The sequence below is a fragment of the Panicum hallii genome, chromosome 2, assembly GCF_002211085.1.
Source record: "Panicum hallii strain FIL2 chromosome 2, PHallii_v3.1, whole genome shotgun sequence".
NCBI lineage: Eukaryota > Viridiplantae > Streptophyta > Magnoliopsida > Poales > Poaceae > Panicum > Panicum hallii.
This window is the reverse complement of record NC_038043.1, coordinates 130,390-151,311: the sequence shown is the minus strand read 5'-3', so window position 1 is coordinate 151,311 and position 20,922 is coordinate 130,390. Positions and strand designations below refer to the sequence as shown.

The 20,922-nt window shown below is 46.6% G+C and overlaps 3 protein-coding genes and 1 long non-coding RNA gene across 10 annotated transcripts; 1 reads left to right on the top strand and 3 right to left on the bottom strand.

The window, feature by feature from the left end:
• Positions 1–558: 558 nt before the first annotated feature.
• LOC112882516 lies at positions 559–2,562 on the bottom strand. 3 transcript variants are annotated; one of them, XR_003226678.1, is made up of 4 exons: positions 2,421–2,560; positions 1,878–1,986; positions 924–1,714; positions 559–824 (listed from the first exon to the last, which is right to left on the bottom strand). It is a non-coding gene; the product is annotated as an uncharacterized LOC112882516 (long non-coding RNA). The 3 variants fall into 3 exon arrangements; XR_003226677.1 differs by having other exon boundaries at positions 924–1,986; positions 2,421–2,562; XR_003226676.1 differs by having other exon boundaries at positions 924–2,549.
• A 132-nt stretch (positions 2,563–2,694) lies between these two features.
• Positions 2,695–6,676, top strand: LOC112882515 (BTB/POZ and MATH domain-containing protein 3). Its single transcript, XM_025947594.1, has 4 exons — positions 2,695–3,305; positions 3,868–4,216; positions 4,581–4,857; positions 6,209–6,676. Exons 1-4 carry the CDS (start codon positions 2,920–2,922, stop codon positions 6,403–6,405), a joined length of 1,209 nt encoding a protein of 402 aa, XP_025803379.1. The 5' UTR covers positions 2,695–2,919; the 3' UTR covers positions 6,406–6,676.
• Positions 6,677–6,915: 239 nt separating this feature from the next.
• Positions 6,916–11,014, bottom strand: LOC112882514 (transcription factor EMB1444-like). Its single transcript, XM_025947593.1, has 11 exons — positions 10,811–11,014; positions 9,993–10,448; positions 9,482–9,673; positions 9,282–9,360; positions 9,151–9,192; positions 8,983–9,042; positions 7,816–8,808; positions 7,638–7,715; positions 7,426–7,539; positions 7,230–7,355; positions 6,916–7,145 (listed from the first exon to the last, which is right to left on the bottom strand). Exons 2-11 carry the CDS (start codon positions 10,088–10,090, stop codon positions 7,074–7,076), a joined length of 1,854 nt encoding a protein of 617 aa, XP_025803378.1. The 5' UTR covers positions 10,091–10,448; positions 10,811–11,014; the 3' UTR covers positions 6,916–7,073.
• A 1,122-nt stretch (positions 11,015–12,136) lies between these two features.
• LOC112882513 (putative pentatricopeptide repeat-containing protein At1g74580) lies at positions 12,137–15,588 on the bottom strand. Of its 5 annotated transcripts, none has more exons than XM_025947590.1 (3): positions 13,026–15,588; positions 12,841–12,908; positions 12,137–12,588 (listed from the first exon to the last, which is right to left on the bottom strand). In XM_025947590.1, exon 1 carries the CDS (start codon positions 15,489–15,491, stop codon positions 13,239–13,241), a length of 2,253 nt encoding a protein of 750 aa, XP_025803375.1. In that variant the 5' UTR covers positions 15,492–15,588; the 3' UTR covers positions 12,137–12,588; positions 12,841–12,908; positions 13,026–13,238. The 5 variants fall into 5 exon arrangements, with proteins under 5 accessions (XP_025803375.1, XP_025803377.1, XP_025803373.1 ...); XM_025947592.1 differs by having other exon boundaries at positions 12,137–12,439; XM_025947588.1 differs by having other exon boundaries at positions 12,841–15,588.
• Between the last annotated feature and the right edge of the window lie 5,334 nt (positions 15,589–20,922).

Here is a 20,922-nt window from a genome sequence, read left to right as displayed (position 1 = left end):
GTTCAATATTGGCGACTTGGTGCTACAGCTCATCCAGAGCAGCAAGGACCGTCACAACCTCTCCCTGCCCTGGGAGGGGCCCTTCATCATCGCCGAGGTGCTCCGGCCAAGCACCTACAAGCTACAAACCCCTGAGGGCGAAATATTCACTAACGCTTGGAACATCGAACAACTACGTCGCTTTTACCCTTAGTAGTTTCCAAGCTATGTAAATTTTCATGTTGAATGGTCGAGCTATGCTGCGAAGAATTTCTCTTTTCACTCTGTTGTTCTTTTAGTGACGCCCGACTCCAGCCACGACTGGGGGTCGGGCCTCACTCAGGGGCTACCGGCGTCATACCCACTCAAAATCCCTTTCACCCAACCCGTTTCTACAATTGAGGCAAAAAAGAAAATGCAAGTTACGAAGGAACGCGCTTTGAGTAAAGTTGGTCGGACTGCATGAAACCCACGCCCCAGCGGCTACGGTGCCTCCACTCACCAGCATGATTAGAGTCCTCTCATTTGAACCTCTTTTCCCATTTCCCCCAATATTAGAAACAATCAGGCATCTTTAAATTTCCTCGCCAAAGGCCCTCTCAGCCAAAATTCAAAAGTTTAAAAGTTGGTTTACATAGTTTCGGGCGTCAAGGCACCTACCACGAGAATGCCCAGCAATGTACAAATGCCCACAGTGGAATCAGTCAGACATTCCATCACGAGATTTCTGCAAAAAGACATCAAGAAAGCTAAGAGATCAGCTCCTAACAATTTACACAAGTGCTGCCCTTCTTTCTCCTCATCTAGGGCTCTTCCCTTGCGGTAGTCTGTCAGTTCCAAACAACCTAGCAAGCATGGTGAAGAGCAGCAAATTCTAGTTAGGATTGATATTATTTTATTTCTTGATATGGATGGAATGGAACGGAATGAGGAAAAGGAATCACCTCCTAGGCGGACTCGAGAGGGTCCATGCTCAGTAGGTTGCTTGAGAGAGAGGATGGGAGATCTAGGTGGGTCACTTCCCTTCAGGGAGGGAGAGAAGAGTGCTGGACCTGGACGGTTGCTTTATCCTCATCCCCTCCAGAGGCCTCCAGCTCCAGCAATGGCGATGGATTGGACACAGATCTCATCTCATCTCTCTCAACTCTTTCAATCAGTGGGTAAGGCGGGGACAGCCATCTCCGATCCATCATGGTCATCGATGAACATGCCTGCTTATCAGCTTATTATCCTGCATGCCATTGCCATGCATCATCTGCACTGCAGTTGCAGTTGACCTTCAATAAAACATACATAAACCAAACTGAGGGGCTCGTTTATTTTCTTCTTTCCATCCCCTTTTTGCTGTCCACTGTAATCTCTTACTCATTTAACAAACAAACAAGCACGCAGACAAATTCATCCAGTCACAAATTAAACCAACACAATTGCAGCCATCCTCTTGCAATAATATAATCTCCATGTTCCTTCTTCTTTGCCTTGGCTTGCGCCAACCCAGATTAACTACAAGACAGCAACACGCATTAACTAGCCCACAAGATTATTCCAATCCTGTTTGTTGTTTGAACCTGACATTACCCGGGGTTGCTGAGGCCTTTGGGCTGCATGAGGCCCTTTGTAAACCATACCCATGCCCATACCCATACCAGATGGCTTGTCAGGCCTTCACATCTCATCAGATCATCCCCCAAAACTTGAAAGCATGGGACACGCATCCATACCCCCCTGGATGCATCTGTGTATGCCAAACGAGAAATCAACCCAAGTTAGCAGACCCAAACATCTTTAGCGCTGCTCCATCGTCAACTCAAGAGTTAAAACAAATGGGCCCTTTGTCACTTGCAGTATAGCCAAAATGCAACTGATATCGCGACAGACGCCACCACATAAAACGATACCTAGTAAGCATTGCTTCCTCTCAGGTTTTGTTTTTTGGACATGCTGCTGCCGTGCTGCTGCTTACAGAGCCTCTCACATGCCAAAAGATGGCATGCTGCTTCTCTCAACCTGCGTTACCACACAAGACAGATCTAAAGTTTTTGCTTTAACATGAATGCTGCCCAACAGCTTGCTTCCAGTTAAGCTCATGTGCCAGTAATCCTTGAGAATTCAACATCAATATCAGCCTTGTCTTGTGCATGTGCTTTGCTCCATAGTTAGTACTCTAAAAGCAATACGCCAGATTTCTGAATGATCACTAGAGAGCGTTTGTGAATCGGTGTGGGGCTACTGAATCGGGCGTAAGCAAACTGAGAGATCATCGGGCCTTGGCATTACTGCATTTTAGCGCAGGGAGGGGTGGTAGAATTCACGAAAATGAATGAAGCAGAGAAACAATTTGGCCTCCGATTCAGATCGTAGATGATTCCCAATAACCTTACCAATCGTAGCTATCTTGGGTACTGTAGTAGAGTAGGAGTTGGTTTGCTGAGAGCGCATACCTTGAAGTTGGCTCGGATCGGGCTCGGGTTCGGGCGGAGCGGAGGCAGATACCTGGTTGCTGCGCTGCGCCCGATTCATTGGCTCCAGAGGATTGGGGATCTCTCTTCTGTTGGGAATTGAGAGGGGAATGGGGATGGAGAAGAACTTGTGTTTCTTTCAGAAAAGACCCCGGGGCGGGGAGGACCCTATAAACAGAAAAAAGGCGTTAGAGGAGGACCAGCATGAAAACTGCTCCCTTCCTCTTCCTCCCAATCGATCCCGATCCCCCACCCCCTCCGCGCCGGCGGAGCCGACTCCGAGAAGGCAAAGGGGAGGAGGGCGACGGTGGGCGTCAATTCATCGCCGTCGACCGGCCGGAATCCGCCACCCGGAGCCCCTCGTAGACACCGCCAAGCCAGCCTAGGACACGCTACACTCGCCCCCTCCCCTCCCCTCCCCTCCCCTCCCTAGGGTTCCCCCACCCCACACACGCACGCACACACGCCACCGCCGGATGCGATGGCGATTCCGCCGCAGACGCCTCCCCAGCCGCCCTCGTGGTCGCGCTCCGTCACCGAGACGGTGCGGGGCTCGCACCAGTTCACCGTCAGGGGCTTCTCCCTCGCCAAGGGCATGGGCCCCGGCCGCTACCTCGCAAGCGACATCTTCGCCGTCGGAGGATACCACTGGGCCGTGTACCTCTACCCAGACGGCAAGAACCCCGAGGACAACGCCAACTACGTCTCCGTCTTCGTCGCGCTCGCCTCCGACGGCGCCGACGTCCGCGCCCTCTTCGAGCTCACCCTCCTCGACCAGTCAGGCCGCGCCCGCCACAAGGTCCACTCCCATTTCGACCGCGCGCTCCAGGCCGGACCCTACACGCTCAAGTACAGGGGATCCATGTGGTACCATCCCTCCCTCACCCGCATTGTACCCTATATATGCTTCAGATTACGATTTCAGCCCCCTAGATTAATTGCAACCAACGTTGGTTATTGGGGAGGAATGAAAAGGGTAGCCCTCACCATGATGTACTTTTGCTTTGCACCAAACAGAATATTGTGTGTTACTTTTTCTGCATAAGTTATGGGGCAATGGATTACGAATCAAAGCATGCCAGTCACTCAAGGAACCAGGGGTTCCATGATTCAGTGCAGATGACTTGCAAGGATGGCTCACAGTCTTGCTTCGCTTGCCATTTTCCTGCCGGCAAAAAAAAAGGAAGCCCCGTCTTAACTGACTTAATGTCGCTAAGGTCAGGAGGTAATGGGGATCAGGTTGCCATTTTCTAGCCTGCAAGAAAAGGAAGTCGTATGCCAACTAAAATAACTCGGCTACAGTTTATTTCTGCCACTGCCCACGCCAATTACCTCATATCATTCCTCGTAACACATGATAGCTTTTCCACCCCTCCTTAGCTAGCATATCTTGTTTCCCTGATTATTCTTGTTATCCTTTCCATTTCAGGGGCTACAAGCGATTCTACAGAAGATCACTCTTGGAAACATCCGATTTCTTAAAGAATGATTGCCTAGTGATGAACTGCACTGTGGGTGTTGTCAAGAACCGTATAGAAACACCAAAGAACATCCAGATTCATGTTCCACCATCGGACATGGGCCGCTGCTTCAAGGAGCTGCTCAGCCTCGGCATTGGATGTGACATAACCTTTGAAGTGGGTGACGAGAAAGTCAGAGCACATAAGTGGATTCTTGCTGCTCGCTCCCCGGTCTTCAAAGCCCAGTTCTTTGGTCCTATTGGAAAGCCTGACCTACGCAGAGTTGTCGTGGAGGATGTGGAGCCTGTTGTCTTCAAGGTAATGGCTACATTCAGGTCGCTCCACTCTCCAACATATGTCCTCTGTACGCTACTGCTCTGTTGTTTGAAGCTGTAGTTTAACTTATATTCAGAAGGGATGCATAAGCTAGGCAGATAAATTTTTATGTCAATTTGGCGCTTAAACTGGAAGCATTCTGATTATGCTTTTGCACCATAAATTAAGGATGTAATCAGTCTTGGCGTTCTTCTTGTTAGAACTAATCTTGGTTTTTTCTGTCTTATAATGCTTCTTAGCTTCTTAACGTGTTGAACCTTTTACTTTGAAAAAAAAATTTCAATGCATTGCTATTTGATTGAAAGTATCCCTTACTGTAATGTTCTTTCTCCCCCTCCCAATGCAGGCAATGGTGAACTTCATATATGCTGATGAACTCCCTAGCATTCATGAACTAGCTGGATCTGTCTCGATGTGGACATCGACAGTAGTGGTACAGCATCTATTGGCGGCAGCTGATAGATATGGATTAGACCGGCTGCGTATCCTGTGTGAAGCGAAGTTATGTGATGAACTGACTCCTGAAACAGTTGCGACAACCTTAGCCCTAGCTGAACAGCACCATTGTGCTGAGCTGAAGTCCTCCTGTCTAAAGTTTGCTGCTGTTCGTGAAAATTTGGGAGGTATGACTTTTTCTCTGGAATATGAAGCATACTGTATATTTATGATTTTGCTTGTGGCACACAGCATTGTGTGTATTCTGTTTATCAAGTTCTGCGCATCTGGAAGGTTATTTTCTTGGCTGTTTCAAATTATATATCAATCTAAAGCATGGTATATTGTGAGATATACAGGTGCAGCTATTGTGTAGTTTAGATTTTGCCTATATATATACATTCCTACTCTGCGATGTTCTTACTGGGTAATTTGTGTGATTGATGTTCTCCTATGGCTTAGGTAACTATAATGACAGGGTTTAGAATAAGAGCTCTGCTATTAATAGGTCAATTTTCTTATCCTAGTTTTGATCTAGAGACAACAAGAAGCCATATAGTCAGGAAGGTAGTTTTCAAATCAAGTGTAGATAACAGCCAGTGCACATATTTAGGAAGGAAACATGCCCTGAAACACAGGTTGAAATGTTAGGCTGGCAGGAAATAAGTGTGCAATCGTTGTATATTTGGGGTAGTATGATTGCCATAATAGACAAGTACGACGCCTTTATTTACTTGCTTGAATGTGGTGATTGGATTGATATAGCTACCATTTTTTGGTGTTTCTGACTGGCAGATTGGTGATAAGTTTATGTGGAAAATGTTGCAACCCTTGCACTTTTCATTAAAGAATAATATGATGCATGAATTTTATCCAATACCCTAAAAAGAATGACCAAGCTCTTATATGTGTTGTTACATTGTACAGAATTCAATAGCACTGACAGTTGATTCATATTCTTCATTTTTTATTTAAAAAACAACCTGATGCCCCTATAAGTATATTGTAACCTGGCACGTCATGTTTTTAAAGAATGTGACCCTATAAATATATCTTCATGTTTGAGTTAGTGGAAAAGAAATTCAAAACTGCTTTCCATTGTAAGTAGAGGGGAAGAATAATAATTTTGGGCAGCAGAATGGTCTTAAGACCCTTTGGATCTGCTGATGGTCCTTCATTCTGACGGTCTAAAAATGAAGTGTTAGTGAAGAGATATCAAGGTGAATCTGTAGTAGTTCAATGGCACATTCAATTTCTCAAAAGGTTATTTAGCACTCTTTTGTTCTCTATGTTTAGGGTAGTTGGTATCAGTGTGCCTTGAGATGATAATTCTAGGTTTAATCATCATCTACTCAACCTCATTTTAGAGGCCTTTGTTCTGTGTGCTTTTTAGATTGGTCTCAACTCTGCAAGTATTCCCCGGAGGCTGTTCTGTTGTCTTTTGACACGTGCATTGCTTCTCACTGAATTACATTTTTTAGCCCATGGGTGTTGTTTGCTGAAGTTCTGATGCTATGCTGTTGCTTTTGTTGTCTGCAGCTGTTATGGAGACAGAAGGCTTTAATTACTTGGAGGAGACATGCCCGTCCCTTCTATCTGATTTGTTAGCTACTGTGGCAGTTGTGGACGATGATCCTGCATCTGTTAACCGAAAGAGAGGGGTTTGTGGGAACGAAGGCGCGGCCCCAGTTGAAAGTGTTGAGGCTAGTGAAAGGCGCACCCGGAGGAGGGTTTAGATGGCTGGTTAGGTGCAAGCTGTCAACTAATGTAGCTTAATGCTGCCTCTCTATGCTTCCCAGGATCTGTATGCTATGGTGGAGAATGGGAGTTGCATGAGGTGCTCAGTTGGCGACCATTCAATTTGGTCTCCGTAGCTTGTGAATAATCTCGTATCCTGATGATTTTGTTTTGCAGAAGTTGTAAATTTGTTATTAGCATGAAAAATGTAGGTTGCAGGTTGGCATGTGCGGCTATGATCATCTGTCAGGAAAAATGAAGGATTTACCATGTCTTGATGTCGTCTTCTGATGTGTTGATCGTTAGGGATGGTGGGATTGCTGGACCGAAGAGGTTTTGGCGATTTGTGACTATGACAGATTGTTTCTCTCTCAATCAAATGTGTTCAAAATTTGCTTTTCTACAGATAGCTAAATATAGTATATTCATGATTTCATCCTGCCATCAGATGAATTGGGAAAAGAAACTTCGATTGATTCCTGCTTGCACCTCCTTTTAGCAGCATTGAATTTTGAGTTTTAATATTGTGATGTAAATGCATTCATCCATTTATTTAGCTGTACATAGTAGAGTACCAAGCAAACAGTCGGTCTAAGGTTGTTTGCGTAACCAATCCACATCAACCACAAACACTAAAATGACAGGTAAACAGAGTCTTGCAGACATGCTAACTCCATCTCCTGTGCAGGAGATGCATCAGTGGGCACAGTATCTGCATCTGGCTCAAACCTCCCGATGCCTGCGAGTAACACGGCAGAATACATAGTCGATCTTTGATGCACCACTCCAAAATGGGTTGAAAACAAGAGAGTCTGTGATGTACCTCGATGACAAAGCTAGCCCAGAGCTTGGCAGAACGATGCTCCAGCACTCCTTTCAGTATGCTCACGTCAAGGCCTTTCAACACATGCGCCATCTCAAGGAAGACTTCATAGTCCTCGCACAGCATCTGGATGAAGCACATGATGAGAAGACTTTCAATTACGCAATGACAAAACTCATGCCTGCAGACCAGTCACCTTAATGAGAAGATGGCCAGGCTGATCAAGCTCTTCAACTCTCAGCGGGCAGCTTTCAAGTTGTTTCTTCGCCTCATCACGGGGCTCCTTGTTTTCCGATGACGTATTCGGGGTCTTTTTCAGTGTTGCAGCCAAACAGAAATTAGGCATGAGTAAAATACAAACACTACATGGACTTTGTGACTCAATATGGCAGGATATAAGAAACTTACCTTCTCAGCTTTCTCGGATACGCTCTGGAGGAACAGCATGTATGCTATGGTTTTGTCCAGTAGAGCATCAATGCTGCACTGTTTATGCAACTGGATGTAATCAGCACTTATCACTTTCATTTTTGCCAAACACAGCTGTAAGGAGGCTTAAAAGAAAAAAGAATGTTAGAAGCCAAACCGTTGATGCGTTTGGAATGAGCTCCCTCAAACCCTTCATCCTATCTTGGATCAATTGCCTGTCTCTTGGTCTTAGCCTCTTACTCTCAACGTTACTGCATCTTTTTTTTATTTCAGCTGAATTTGTCCCATGTGTATTTCGAACTATGCATTCTTGAGTTGTGATCTTGTCGATTTCTGTAGGCGAAGCATCAGTCGTTGCACAGCTTATGAAGCCTTCGTTCATGGGGATATGTGAAAGTTCTTGGCCACCAGGGATATCAGGAACTGATGATGCATCCATCCTCGGCGCATGATCTTTTTTAATTTTTGTTTCACATGAAAATGGAGAACCAGTTGGGCGAGAAGATTCACTGTTTGACGTATGGCCAATCTGGTCAATTATGGTATCTACTAACATTTCTGCATAATTGTTGGTTTCAAGCTGCATGCAAAAGTCAGCATTGTTGCCATTCACTTGAAGGGGTGTGGGACTTGTTGTATGCTTCAACCTACTATGCCATATGAAGAGCTCGTGTTCTTCCCTGGACATTGCCATGAGATCTCTGTGAAACTCTGAATGAATTGAACCTGAAATCACTACACCATTATTTAGAACAGTGCTGCCGTCACCACAAGTATTCTCTTGATATCCATGTGCCATATCTGTCAGGGTAAAGCCATTGGAATATTCATACTCCATGGTTTCGTTACCACCCAACAGTCTATTAGGCCGAGCTGTTGGACTAATTCTGTAAGCGCCTAGAGTGATATCTTCGACTGTTGGAAACTCTGATGTACTAAGGGGCTGCGTTGAACTGAGATGATCATTCAAAAGCCGAGCAGCACTATCGATCTCAAACAAGTTAACTTCTGGATGATCGATTGATAGAGTTGCAGTAGGTGGCCTCAAAGTCCTTGATGAAACAGATAAAGAGGGATGAGAAACTGGAGCATCGTAAAGCTCATGAAACAAGTCCTTGATGAGTGCCACCAACGCTGAACTTTCAAAAACCTGAAGGAAGGGAATTGGCAACAACATTATGAAGTAAGCATCCCGATTTTGCAGCAATGGTTCAAACTCTCTAAACCCATGGTACTCCTCAGTTGATAGGACAATGTAGCGAGACAAAACATTGGTTGGCAGATACTAATCATATAAAAAAAATATCAATCAAGCTGAGCATACCATATCTAAAGAGCCCAGTTGAAGAACCCCATGAGGAACCACCGGTACTAACAGTACTGTCTACAGGTAAGAAATACTTAAAATCAGTTTCAAGCAGGATGTTTGCAGTACAGGTGTTTAATATAGGCATAAATTGCTAGCAATAACTGAAAAATATAAGTCGGTTACCTTGATCCCTGCTGCGAATTGAAGCAGCCAGTCTTCTCGGTACTGAAAAGATAAGATGTTGAAACCGCATTATGTGCTATGCAAGATCAACATTACATAGATGTGGACAGCTAACTGTAAAATCAACTCACATTATGCATAGATACTGAACAAAGCTCGTTGGCAGAAATCCAGCAATGTTGTCCTGTAAGCGCTACTTTACCAATAATCCTGTCAAAGTCGGAAATATTACAGGCAAATAATCTTGGACTTGGAAAAAAATATAATTAGTCACAAACAGGTGCATTCAACATTAACTTAAAGAAGTTGAGTAGTATGCAAGCATGCTTACCCTTCTCCAAGAGGGTACAAATGGCTAGACATTCTCAGCAGTGCTGCCTCAATGGGGCAAAATGGATAGCCTTTGTTGTAGCACGAGGATGGTACTATCTGATTCTTACTAACAGTGGGGCCAGCAGAAAGATCTCCCACTTGTATGTCTTCTACCACTTTATCGACATAGCCATCCCCCCAAGTCAAGATCCTGCAAGATATATTTATCCAATTATGAAAGAGATAAAGAGCAAGATGAAGGCACGCTACAAACAGAAATTTCTTAATACCCCAAATTCGTGCTCCATGCCAACTTCAAGTATAAGGTTTTGGCTAATGTTCTCATTCAATCATAGCAGGTCTAGTTACAACCATGAATTTAAGCCGAGGGAAGTTACTTGAGCATTTTTGAAGATTGTATGGTGAGCAATAGTTATTCTTTATGATGATATAAGAATTGGAGTTATACTTTGAATTTTCATGCATGCTATTTCAATAATATTGTGCTGGAAACAAACAAATAAACTTACCACCCATTCATCTCGCTTTTGAAAGACCAGAAGATGGCATACCTCCATAGACCATCAGAACACAGGCCTTGTAACAATTGTATGATATGTGTGGCCATCCCCTTAAATGTGCCCACAGATCAAATTTCATGCATAAACGTACATGAATTGACTAGGACAATTATGTATCTAAGTAGCAGGAAGTTAAAAAAAGATCAGGAGGCTAGCTGCAGCGGTAAGATGCTCTTCCTGCTTGCTTCCAGCGCAGAGAAGCTCGCCGTTTGATTAGCTGGCCCAAGAAACCCAGAAGCACAACTCCCATAACTCTTCTAATTCTCGTTAATTCCCTCACTTCAACCTCCTTGAAAGAATAAAATCAAGAAAATTCAGTGACCAGGCTCATTTTCAAGAGGCAACATCTTGAAAGCAGCTCCTGAACTCTGAAGAGCGAGAGGCTTTAAGCCTCAAGGTCCGGTGCTGCAGGTATATGATCAGAAGTCAGAAGACATGCAGTAGAAAATAGCTCCCAAAATTAAAAACTTCGGACCAAAATAGCAGATTGAGCATCTTTTAGGCAAATCAATGAACAGCTCGTGCTCTATAAATTTGATGTTCCTTTTTATTCACACAAAAAAAAAGATGGGCAAGGGAGGGGAACATACTGCAAGAACAATCAAAGATTGCGATTCAGATATTATGAAACAAAAAAAAATTGAGTGAAAGGCACACTACAAGAGATTAGCCAAAAAAAGTTATGGTTCTATCTTACGAGGGTATAGACAGAACTGAAACAAAAATATAATCAATCTGTAGAAGAAGCAGAGAACGCGAGAGGAGACCAAGCCGAACGAAGAGGTGGCACCAATGAAAGCTAGGCTGAGCAGGAGGGCCGTTGGGTCCTGTTGGTTCCCTTCTCACCACTAGACATGAGCTGCCTGGAGACCTTGATTTTAGTTTTTAATCCCCTACTGCGGTATTATATTAGATAAATAAGAAGGAGAAATCTGTACAAAGGCATGGGCCCAACAGAGGGGGGAAAAACACTATGCAGCAAGAAAAGAGAACTAAAACTAGCTGAAGTTTAAATTCTCAATCCAATCCAAAATCAAAATTCTATTGGGCTCTTTCACTCTAGGAGATCGAAGGAGAGTCTTATCGCAAATATATAGATGCCGTCTTCTACCACAGACAATTTACAGTACATGCAAGATTAAATGCAGAAAAAACAAGAGATTTATGAGCAGTCGATAGTGGCGATGCTGACAAGATTTCAAGAAACCAATGCTGACAAGTTACAAAATAACAAAAACACCTGTTTTTCAAGGTGTCCATTCCATGACATTAGTTGAATAGTTGGTAGCTGCAGACCCAAGGCAACATGGGAAGAGGTGAATCAAGTAATAATAAGTTCAATATTTAATCGACTAACTATAAAGCTGGCTAGTTATCGTTCAAGGGAAAAAACAGAGAGCTGGTTCTGAGTACATCTTGCAACAAGTCAACACATTACTATATTGCATGGTCCGTGTTTTTTTTTGTTGGGGGGGGGGGGGGGGGGTTACGGGACAATTCCATCATCAATGTTGTTTGAGGAAGCTGAGGAGTCTAAATCAGTTGCATCATTGACTGAATACCACTAATGCACAAAACAATTACATAGCATATATAAGTATTTCTCCAAAAACACCCATGTTGCATTTGTCTACCCCAATATTTTATTGGTGAAGGCATACGTTTGGTAGGTGAGTTGTGATGGTTGACTATGTGGTGCTCTCTTCCTTTGAGCATTGTTTCTCTTTTCTGCTGGCATGACATAAGCTGATAAGGATCAATTAGCATCGCCTAATTAAGAAGGCTCAAGTGGCCATGCTGGTCTTCTTGGAAAACGTCAACAAAATAAAAGTTTCTTCTCCCTGTCAGTCTGGTACATGTAGTTTAAATTAATTATGTTGATTCTGACTTGTGCTTAATTCAGTTTGTCCATCCCTAAAAGAAATCATTTTGTACTTGGTTTACTCATTAAAATACGATTATTGTTTTTGATGCTGAAAGATTTTCCATATTTGTTATTTTTGCTGTCTGTATAGAATTGGAATTTATCTTGAATGCCTTCTCAAACAGGCAAAAACTGACAAGTAGGTTGGTACTACATACCAATCCCTCCATTTGCAAATACAAGCCAGCCTAGAAATATAATCCATGTACAGCGATATTACAGGCACAAACGAGTGTTATTATGATTAGTAGAGCTAGACATGCAGCATGTAGAAAAGTACCAGTTAGGTTGCACAAAGCAAATTAATGGAATAACTTCACACTGAGATGTATCACTTGATCCGTGTGACAACAGACAGCCAGGTACAGACTAGAGAATACAGCTTCATTGGTTGTAGTAGAGCCTTGGAAATTTGCTTCATCATCTCAACTCAACCTCCTTCCCAAGGTCACTCAGTCGTGTGTCTGAAAAACTGATGGTGACTAATGTGAGGATGCCTGTCATTCTTGTTTATTGAATGGCATATGACACATATAGAAGCACCAACAGCAACAGACAGGAGGTGGTTCAGAATCTTGTCACAAGCTCAGTCAGAAGAGCACAGCAGCCTGCATTAACAGGCTATTGAAAGCATTTGAGAAAATGAGTCGGGATCTAATAACATGTCAGTATTGTTTATGTCAATAGCACTTGCAACAAATTTGTCAACGTTTTTGAGCATGTCTTTGTAATATATAGAGTAACTTAGAAATGTCCCAAGATAGTGTTTTACTATGTATCTCAGAGTGTGACGGCATTTAAGTAAGCCAATAGAGAGGGATGAGGGCACTTCCCATGAGATCTGTAAGCAAGTCACAGAAATGGCCAAATTACTCAGAATTCCACAAGTATTTCTTATGAGTAGTGGCCACCTTCCAACACTGACTTCAAACATTGCAGCCCTGCCATCAGCAGCCACATAGAGTAAGCCTTTACTCAGATATTCAGAATGGAAAGACACTGTAGCTAATATGGCATACTCTACGGAGTATAATAATGATCCAGCTCCCTAGAATTACCTTGAACTACCATGAGCCTTCATACATACATAGAAATGTCGGACCTTTGTATTCCTACAACTAGGAACAGGTAGTCTACATATTCTGAACAAAGAAGCCCTGAAGTGATAGTGTACAGCTACTAATAGGATTAATAAGATCTTATGCTCAGGTACATCAAAGCTCTATCGGCTTACTGCCATGATTTTGTACTGATGTGGTGAAGTAAACATATTAGATGCATTTTTCCTTTCTAGCTTTTCTAGTTAATCTGGTATCTCTCACTCCTCCATGAAGAACTTCATAAGTAGAGTAACTAATGTGACCCTTTTTCATCAATTCCTCAACAAGTATCTTTGGTGCAGCTATCTCCTTCTTATCAGCACTAAAGATGGTATCAACAGCCTCGGGAACAACTCCTATTCTCACCATAATGTGAATAATAGAAACAGCTTGGGATATTCGATGATTCAATGCGAGTGCATTTATTACACGGCCAAAAGTCACCATCGATGGAACAAAACCCTTTTTTACCATTTCTGTCAGATGCACATATGCGCGATCAACATTTGCAGCCTTGCATGACCCATCAATTAGAACACGATAGGTATACAGATCAGGTTTATAGCTCTTGCTGATCATTTCATCAAAAATCTTTTCAGCCATTTCCATATTCAGCTTACTAGAATATGCACCAATCAGGATGTTGAAAGTATCAGCTGTTGCAGAGTACCCTTTCTCATCCAACTTCTGAAACAGTAGGTATGCTCCATCAAGCTCATCATTCCTGCAGAACCCATGAATCAGCGTGTTGAAACTAACCGCATCAGGAACTAATCCTTCCTGGCTCATCCTGACTATCACCCCAGAAGCCGCTTCAAGTTGATTGATCTTGCAAAAATTCTCTATCAGTATGTTGTATGTGATAGCATTTGGTCGGCATCCTTTAATGACCATCTCTTTGAATGTTTCATTGACTTCCTTGGCCTTCCCTGCTTTGCAGAGACCATTCAGAACTGAGTTGTATGTAATAGCATCAGGGGCAATGCCATATGTCCACATCCTTTCGACAAGCTGAAGGGCACTGTCCAGATTCAATCTCTTGCAGTAGCCATCAATCAATGTGTTGAAGGTAAAGACATCTGGAAGGTATCCTTTGACAATGGCATCATTCATCACAACTGTCGCATCTGAAATATTTCCCATTTTGCATAGTCCGTTGATGACAATATTGTATGTCCAAATGTCGGGATGGCAGCCGTCCTCGACCATCTCATTCATGATCTGCAAGGCATGCAAGATCAGGCCCTGACGACAGAGCCCCTTGACAAGGGTGTTGTAGACAACAAGGTCAGGCTTCAGACCTTTTGCTTGTGCCTCACTAAAGAGCTCCAGGGCCCTCTCGACATCACCCTCGGCGCACAGTCCATTGATCAGTGAGCAGTATGTGACCCGGTCCGGCACAAAACCTTTAAAGACAGCGTCTTTCAGGAGCTCAGTAGCTTCCTGCAGCATGCCCCTCTTGCAGTAGCCATCGATGATGGTGTTGTAGGTGAAATCATCTGGTATGCAGCCCCGGTTGATCATCCTACGAAGATATTGTGCAGCTTCCCAGACCTTGGAGTCCTTACAAAGGCCACGCATCAATGTATTGTAAGTCACAACATCTGGCAAAATGTGGGAGTCCATCCTTTCCACGAGCGCAACAGCCTCTCCCAACCTGCCGCCTTCACAGAGCCCACGGATCCATATGTTGTAGGTGAACTTGTTTACCGACATCCCCCGCTTGAGGGCCTTGGCGAGAAGTGCCCCAGACTCGAAGATATCCCCATTGTGGCAAAGAGCGTGCAAAACATTGTTGAAAGTGGCAACGTCAGGGAAGACATCCCTGCAGAGCATTTCATCGAACAGGCGACGTGCATCGTGACCGTGGCCGTTGGCATAGAGCCCCCGCACGACCGTGCAGTAGGCGACGGGTTGGGAGTCACACCCACGCTCCGGCAAGGTGCGCAGCAGGCGCAGCGCGACGTGCGGGCGGCCGGTGAGGCAGAAGGACTTGAGGCGGACGGTGTGGGTGCGGGCGTCGGGAGGAACGCCGGCGGCTAGCATCCTGACGTAGACCTTGTGAGCCTGGTCGTGGTAGGCGGCGTTGACGAGGGCGTCCATGATGGCGTTATAGGCGGGGGCGGCGGGCGGGCTGCCGAAGAGGTCCATGCGCTCGAAGGTGTCGACGGCGGCACGGAGGCGGCCGGCGCGGGCGTAGGCTTGGATGCAGGCCACGTAGAGCGGTTGGAGGGAGTCTGGGTCGAGGCGGGAGCGCGCGGAGGCGAGGGCGGCGTCGACGTCGTCGAGGCGGCCGGCGGAGGCGAGGTCGCGGATGAGCGCGCGGTAGGCGGGGAGCGTGGAGGCTGAGGAATAGGAGGCGGAGGCGGGTAGGTGGTGAGGGTGGCGGGTGACTAGGGCTGCTAGCGGCGGCGGGCGCGGCATGGCATCCGCGGCGCGGCGCGGCGGCGGGAAGGACGACCATTCCGATCCGGTCCCTGGCGTAATTGCAAGGGAGGAGAGAGAGGGTTATTTTGCAAAACATCCGTCATCCATATGGGCTGGGTCGCATCACATTGCACAGTATTTATAGTGGCCCGGCCCAGCCCGACAGGACGCAGTTCGGGGCCTCTTGCCCTGTTGGGCTGGCTCCTCCCAACAGAACAGAGTTTTTTTTTTTGCGGGTAGCACAGAGTTAGAGATGAGCTTCGCAATGCATTCTTCTACCCCAAGCATGCATGCTGTCAGCATATGCGGATAGTGGTACCTCTTGTTAGGGTGTCCAGCTCTGGCGTGTGCGCTAAACGCATCGTGGTGGACGCACTCCACTACATGCTCGGCCGCCTATCCTCGATCATCGCCAAGGAGCGGCTTAACGGCCAGAAAGCCGTCATGGTCCGCTGCGAGGAGATCTCCATGTCCGCGGGCCTCCAGAGAGTCGTCTGACAGAGAGTCCAACCAGTTGGGCGTGAGGTTATCTGTGACCTCGCCCTTAACCTTTGGGTGACGTGGTATACGGCCCGGGCCTGACAGCTGGGATCATGGTCTCTGAACCTCCCCCCGTGCTCTAATCACTACCGGAAAAAAGATCTTTGCCGAGTGTTTTTTTCGGGCACTCGGCAAAGAGCTTCTTTGCCAAGTGCCGGTCTTTGCCGAGCGTCTTTTTTAGACACTCGGTAAAGAAGCTCTTTGCCGAGTGCCTTGTTTAGACACTCGGCAAAGATAATTTTCAAATCATATTTTGAAGTAGTAAATTAATTCAAATAAAAATATTTTCAACTACAAAGTTGTATAACTCATCAAGATGCACAATTATTATTTTAGATATTTCTTCATTTGATAAAATAAATGTACATTTGTTCACAAAACATATATATATATCTCTCGTAGTTTATGAAACTAGAAGAGAGATATATAATATTTGTGAACAATATTAGAATTATCATGTCCGATGAAGAAATGATAAAATAACCAAAATAAACTTTGTAGATCTTAAGAAGTTATAAGATTTTACAGTTGGCAACATTTTAATTTGAAGTCATCTTGTCAACAAAAACTACATCTGAATATAGAAAATTTAAAATTCGAATTTTGCAAATGACCTCGAATGGAAAAACCATCAAAATTAAAGTTGTAGATCTCAAAAAGTTATGAAAGTTTGTAATTGACAACTTTTTAATTTGAAATCATTGTGTCATATTAAAATACGTTTGAAGTTTTCAAATTTGAAATTCAAATTTTGTAAACGATCTCGGATGAAGAAACTACCAAAATAAAAGTTGTAGATCTCGAAAAGTTATGGCACTTTGTAGTTCACAACTTTTTCATTTGAATTTATTTACTATCTCAAACAAATAATTTACACTCGGTTAATTATAATATGTGGAGAATAAAAACGTAATGTTGACACACGTGGTCCAATGGTGCAGTGGTAGAGGGAGTTGTTTGTGTGCAGGAGGTCGTGAGTTCGAAACCTATCATCGACAAATTATAAAAAATTGCTGAAAAAATGTGCAACCCATTAGATGGGTGACTAGTTGGATGTGCCTTTGCCGAGTGTAATCGGGGCTTTGCCGAGTGTCCGGTAGTGTATAGGTCCGGCGCCTCCACGTACCCACAAGGACAGGGTGCTCGGGAGTGGCCTCCACAGGCCCGGAGCTCCCGAGGGGGTCCAGCGCCGCCACGTGTGGGAGCCAGACCCCTATGGGCCTGTCCACCCGGACTGGCCTCGGGGACCCGGACCTCCCTTCCCCCCGGGTAGGGGTCCGGTGCCGCCAAGGCAACGATAGCCAGACCAACCCTGCTACGTGCCTGTGGCAGAAGGCTTTCCGTGGGACGCCAGCCCAACTACCGCATTAAATGCGGGTAGGTGGGCTGTGCGTGCCCAAGACAGGGCATGGCTTGCCCACTGACACACTGGGCAGGTATGCTGACACCATGGTAAGCCCGCCTGTTTTCAAGACGGCGTGTCGCATCACTGTGCTCTGCACGCGGGCGCGCGGCGTGTAGTCACATCACAGCGCAGCGCGCGTGAGCAAGGGGGTAATGATGGTCTGCTGCAGGAGAGCTGAGGCGTGCGCTGCCACAGTGTGCACGGAGGCGACGGCGTGGTGGGTCAACGCAGCCCCTTCGCCTGTCAGAGGGTACTAACCCAACAGTGACAGCATGTCTTCCACTGTGCGTAACACTGACAGCAGGCACTGTGCCGGTAAGATGGCACATGACCATACCCTAGCTGTAGATACGCACATCAACTTCTCGATCGAGAGGGCTACAGGAAGGAGCTGGAGAGGAAAATCTCTGTATCTATCGCATTACAGGCTCCAGTCTATACATTATTTAATGTATAGCCGGGCCCACCTATCGGGGCTGTCAGACCCGGGGCCACCGGGCTGGGCATGTTACGGAGTTTAAGAGATTAAGCCCGTCTTATCTCTTATTCATTTTGTTTATCTCTTATTTATCCCGTTTAAATAGGAGATAGAGCTAACCAACACGGAGAGGATCTACTCGAGATCAATTCTGGTGTGATCCCTCGGAGGGGGTTGGTTAGCATCTTTGTAACTCTGACCCCTCGGATATATAAGGGAGGTCAGGGACCCCCCTCAAAACAGAAGATCATTAGGTCATTCTACACCAAAGAGAATACAAACCACCATACAGGACGTAGGGTGTTACGCTCCGTGCGGCCTGAACCTGTCTAAAGTCTTGTGTTCTTTGCACCTTCGAGTTCTTGATCTCGGCGTTCCCTCACCCAAAACTTACCACCTTGGGTATATCCCTCGGTGGGCAGCCGGTTAAACACCGACAGCTGGCGCGCCAGGTAGGGGAGCGCGTCGAAGATCCACCGGCGAGCTCGATGGCATCTTTCAAATTCATCAGGTCAGTTCCCTCCCAGGGTACGACGCTTGTTTTTGGTTCGTGGGTTTGCATCGCAGATGGTGCGGGCAACTTTCGGCGATTCCTCGTCGACATGACGCCGAAAACCGTCGCTGCGGATCCTCACAGCGGCCTCGACAAGTTCGTCAACGAGCTCGATAACTTGTCGCTCCACGCTTCCGCGGCACAGGTCGAGATGGAATCTGTTCCAAGCTCGACTTCTTCTGGTGTCGCGACAACTTCCCCTGGTTTGGACTTGTTCCAATCTAGGGATTCGCATGGTCGGACTCAACCCGGCTTGTGCGAATCGGCCACTGATCTTCAGGAGGCCAACGCGCCTGGATCCCTCTTCATGTTAGAGAAGGATCTGGACCTGCTGCTCCGGGACGGAAACCCTGAAGCCACCGCGTGTCGGGAGGCTTCGGGTTGTTCTGGCCCCGGTGATTTGGTGATCGCCTCCTCGCCAAAGGGGCACATCGTGCATTGGAAGGGCATGAAGTTCTCCAATCTACTCGAGGCAGAGAGCCGGCTCGTGGCTCACCTCGAGCCATTGCCTTTCCAGGAGGGCAGGCCATTGGCCACCGCGGCGGAGGAGTCGACGGAGCTAGTCGACGAAAGTTCTCATGAGCTTTCCTCCCGCCAGGTGCTGATGGCCGAAGAAGGCGAGGACGGTGGGGATCTCCCCATCGATAACTTTGACGTGATCTCCGACGATGAGATCACGGCCAACGCCGGTAATGAGAATGACGCCGATCGTGAGGCGCGGAGGGCCAGGAACAGGGCCCGAACAATCCGGCGGAGGAGAGCTAACGAGCGAAGGCGATCTATGCAACGCGAGCTCGACCTCGAGTTTGCTGCCATAAGCGAGCGGGGCTTCAGGACTCCGGTGGCCAACATTGCCAGGGTCACGGCCATCCTCGAGCGCAGCCACGACCCGGAGGTACGTCAAGCACTCCTCTATGCGCAGAGGGCTTGGATCCAGTTGGATCAGCATAATCCGGCGTCCGTCATCCGGGAAGAGCGTGTGGACGAGAGCCAGAGCCAGGCCCGCAGTCGAACGACTGGTGGTCGTCCTCAACATCAGATCAGCAATGACAACACACGCGTGAGCCAGGCCCCTGGCGGGAGGCAACAGCCACCGCAAGGGGGTCGTCCGTGAAACGAACCGGATTCCCGTATCGAGGAGTCCGACTCCCTGTATCGTCGTGATAGTCCCTGGATCAAGCGCTATCACATACAGAACTCATTTCAGGCATAATATCACAGTCATACTCATTAAGAGGTCAATCACGGGTTTAATTATTACATAAATCCAGCGGATCTGTAGTACGGAATTTATTACAAGCCTTTCGGCTAAATCGAACAAGCAGGAAGCGCATAGCGGTAGCTAGGTCTTCGGCCGTCCTCCGTCTTCGGGTTCCACCTCCACAGGCGACTTGAGCGTAGCTCGGGCCTCAGTCGTACCAACCGTCGTCGTTGGGGTCGAATTCTGGGTCGGATCCTGCATCGTACCAGGCTATCCCCAAGGAATGGGATAGGTTCACGTCACCATCCGTATGCAAGCTTTATGTGGTCTATACTACGGATATAACAGAGTTCAAGGGTAAAGCTGGGGGTTTCCCTATGCATGCAAATATATATATATATATAAGAATACACATCTCCTTTCATTCCTGACTCGGGCCCTTCCGGCATTCCGGACTCCCGGTCACACACACCTTCCAACACCACCAAGTCGATGCGAGGACTCCCTCTCCTCGCATCTCAACTGCCCCCTGGCAGGACAATATTCTAGAGGGAGGTAGAAATCATGAGTAACACTAACTAATAAGAGCAACAGAGGAGTAGGGATGTCCATAACCGAGGACGCGGCTATACGTATAGTTTTCACCCTGCAGGGGTTGTACACCTGGACCCACTCGAATCGACACTAGCCGGAGATCAGCCGACTAGTATACGAAACACCGGTCTACGAAACGGAAATAGGAGCCACGGCACCATCCGGCTTTCCCGGGTCTTGGGCGCATCCTCCCGCGAGAGGTCGCCCCGGGACTGTGAAGCCTCCCATGCGTCTCGGGGAACGTGAGGTCAGCACCTCCTTCCCCTGCACCGATACACGATCCTCCTACCGGCTTGGTACCGCGCTTGCTAAGTCCGGACCGGGCCCACCCTCATAATGGGTAAGTGGTGTGCACGCTTACAAAGTCCCACAAGTCATGGTTACTCTCACCCGGTCCTTATCTGCCGGAGCGGGCATCTTCGTCACACGCGTATCCACCACGGTGGTCCGCAACTGCACCCTTAACGGGTGCCCCAAACACCTCAACACGTAAACAAACTGTACCCGCCACAGGTACTCCGTAGGGTGTGCCAAGATACACACCCCAAGCCCTCGATCCACGATCGAGTTAGGTCGCCCACTCCCGGCTAAGCCCTAATCACCAACTCCTGATGGGAACCTCTTCACACACGCCAAGACTATCCACCCATATCCCAC

Bases quoted from the DNA above. Each gene is read 5' to 3' on its own strand.
- LOC112882515 (XM_025947594.1), top strand. From the start codon at position 2,920: ATGGCGATTCCGCCGCAGACGCCTCCCCAGCCGCCCTCGTGGTCGCGC. The intron at 3,306-3,867 runs GTACCATCCCTC...TTTCCATTTCAG, and splicing joins AAGTACAGGGGATCCATGTG to GGGCTACAAGCGATTCTACA. The intron at 4,858-6,208 runs GTATGACTTTTT...TGTTGTCTGCAG, and splicing joins TGTTCGTGAAAATTTGGGAG to CTGTTATGGAGACAGAAGGC.
- LOC112882514 (XM_025947593.1), bottom strand. From the start codon at position 10,090: ATGGCCACACATATCATACAATTGTTACAAGGCCTGTGTTCTGATGGT. The intron at 9,674-9,992 runs GTAAGTTTATTT...TATATCTTGCAG, and splicing joins AAAAGCGAGATGAATGGGTG to GATCTTGACTTGGGGGGATG. The intron at 8,809-8,982 runs GTATGCTCAGCT...CCCTTCCTTCAG, and splicing joins AACTGGGCTCTTTAGATATG to GTTTTTGAAAGTTCAGCGTT.
- LOC112882513 (XM_025947588.1), bottom strand. From the start codon at position 15,491: ATGCCGCGCCCGCCGCCGCTAGCAGCCCTAGTCACCCGCCACCCTCAC.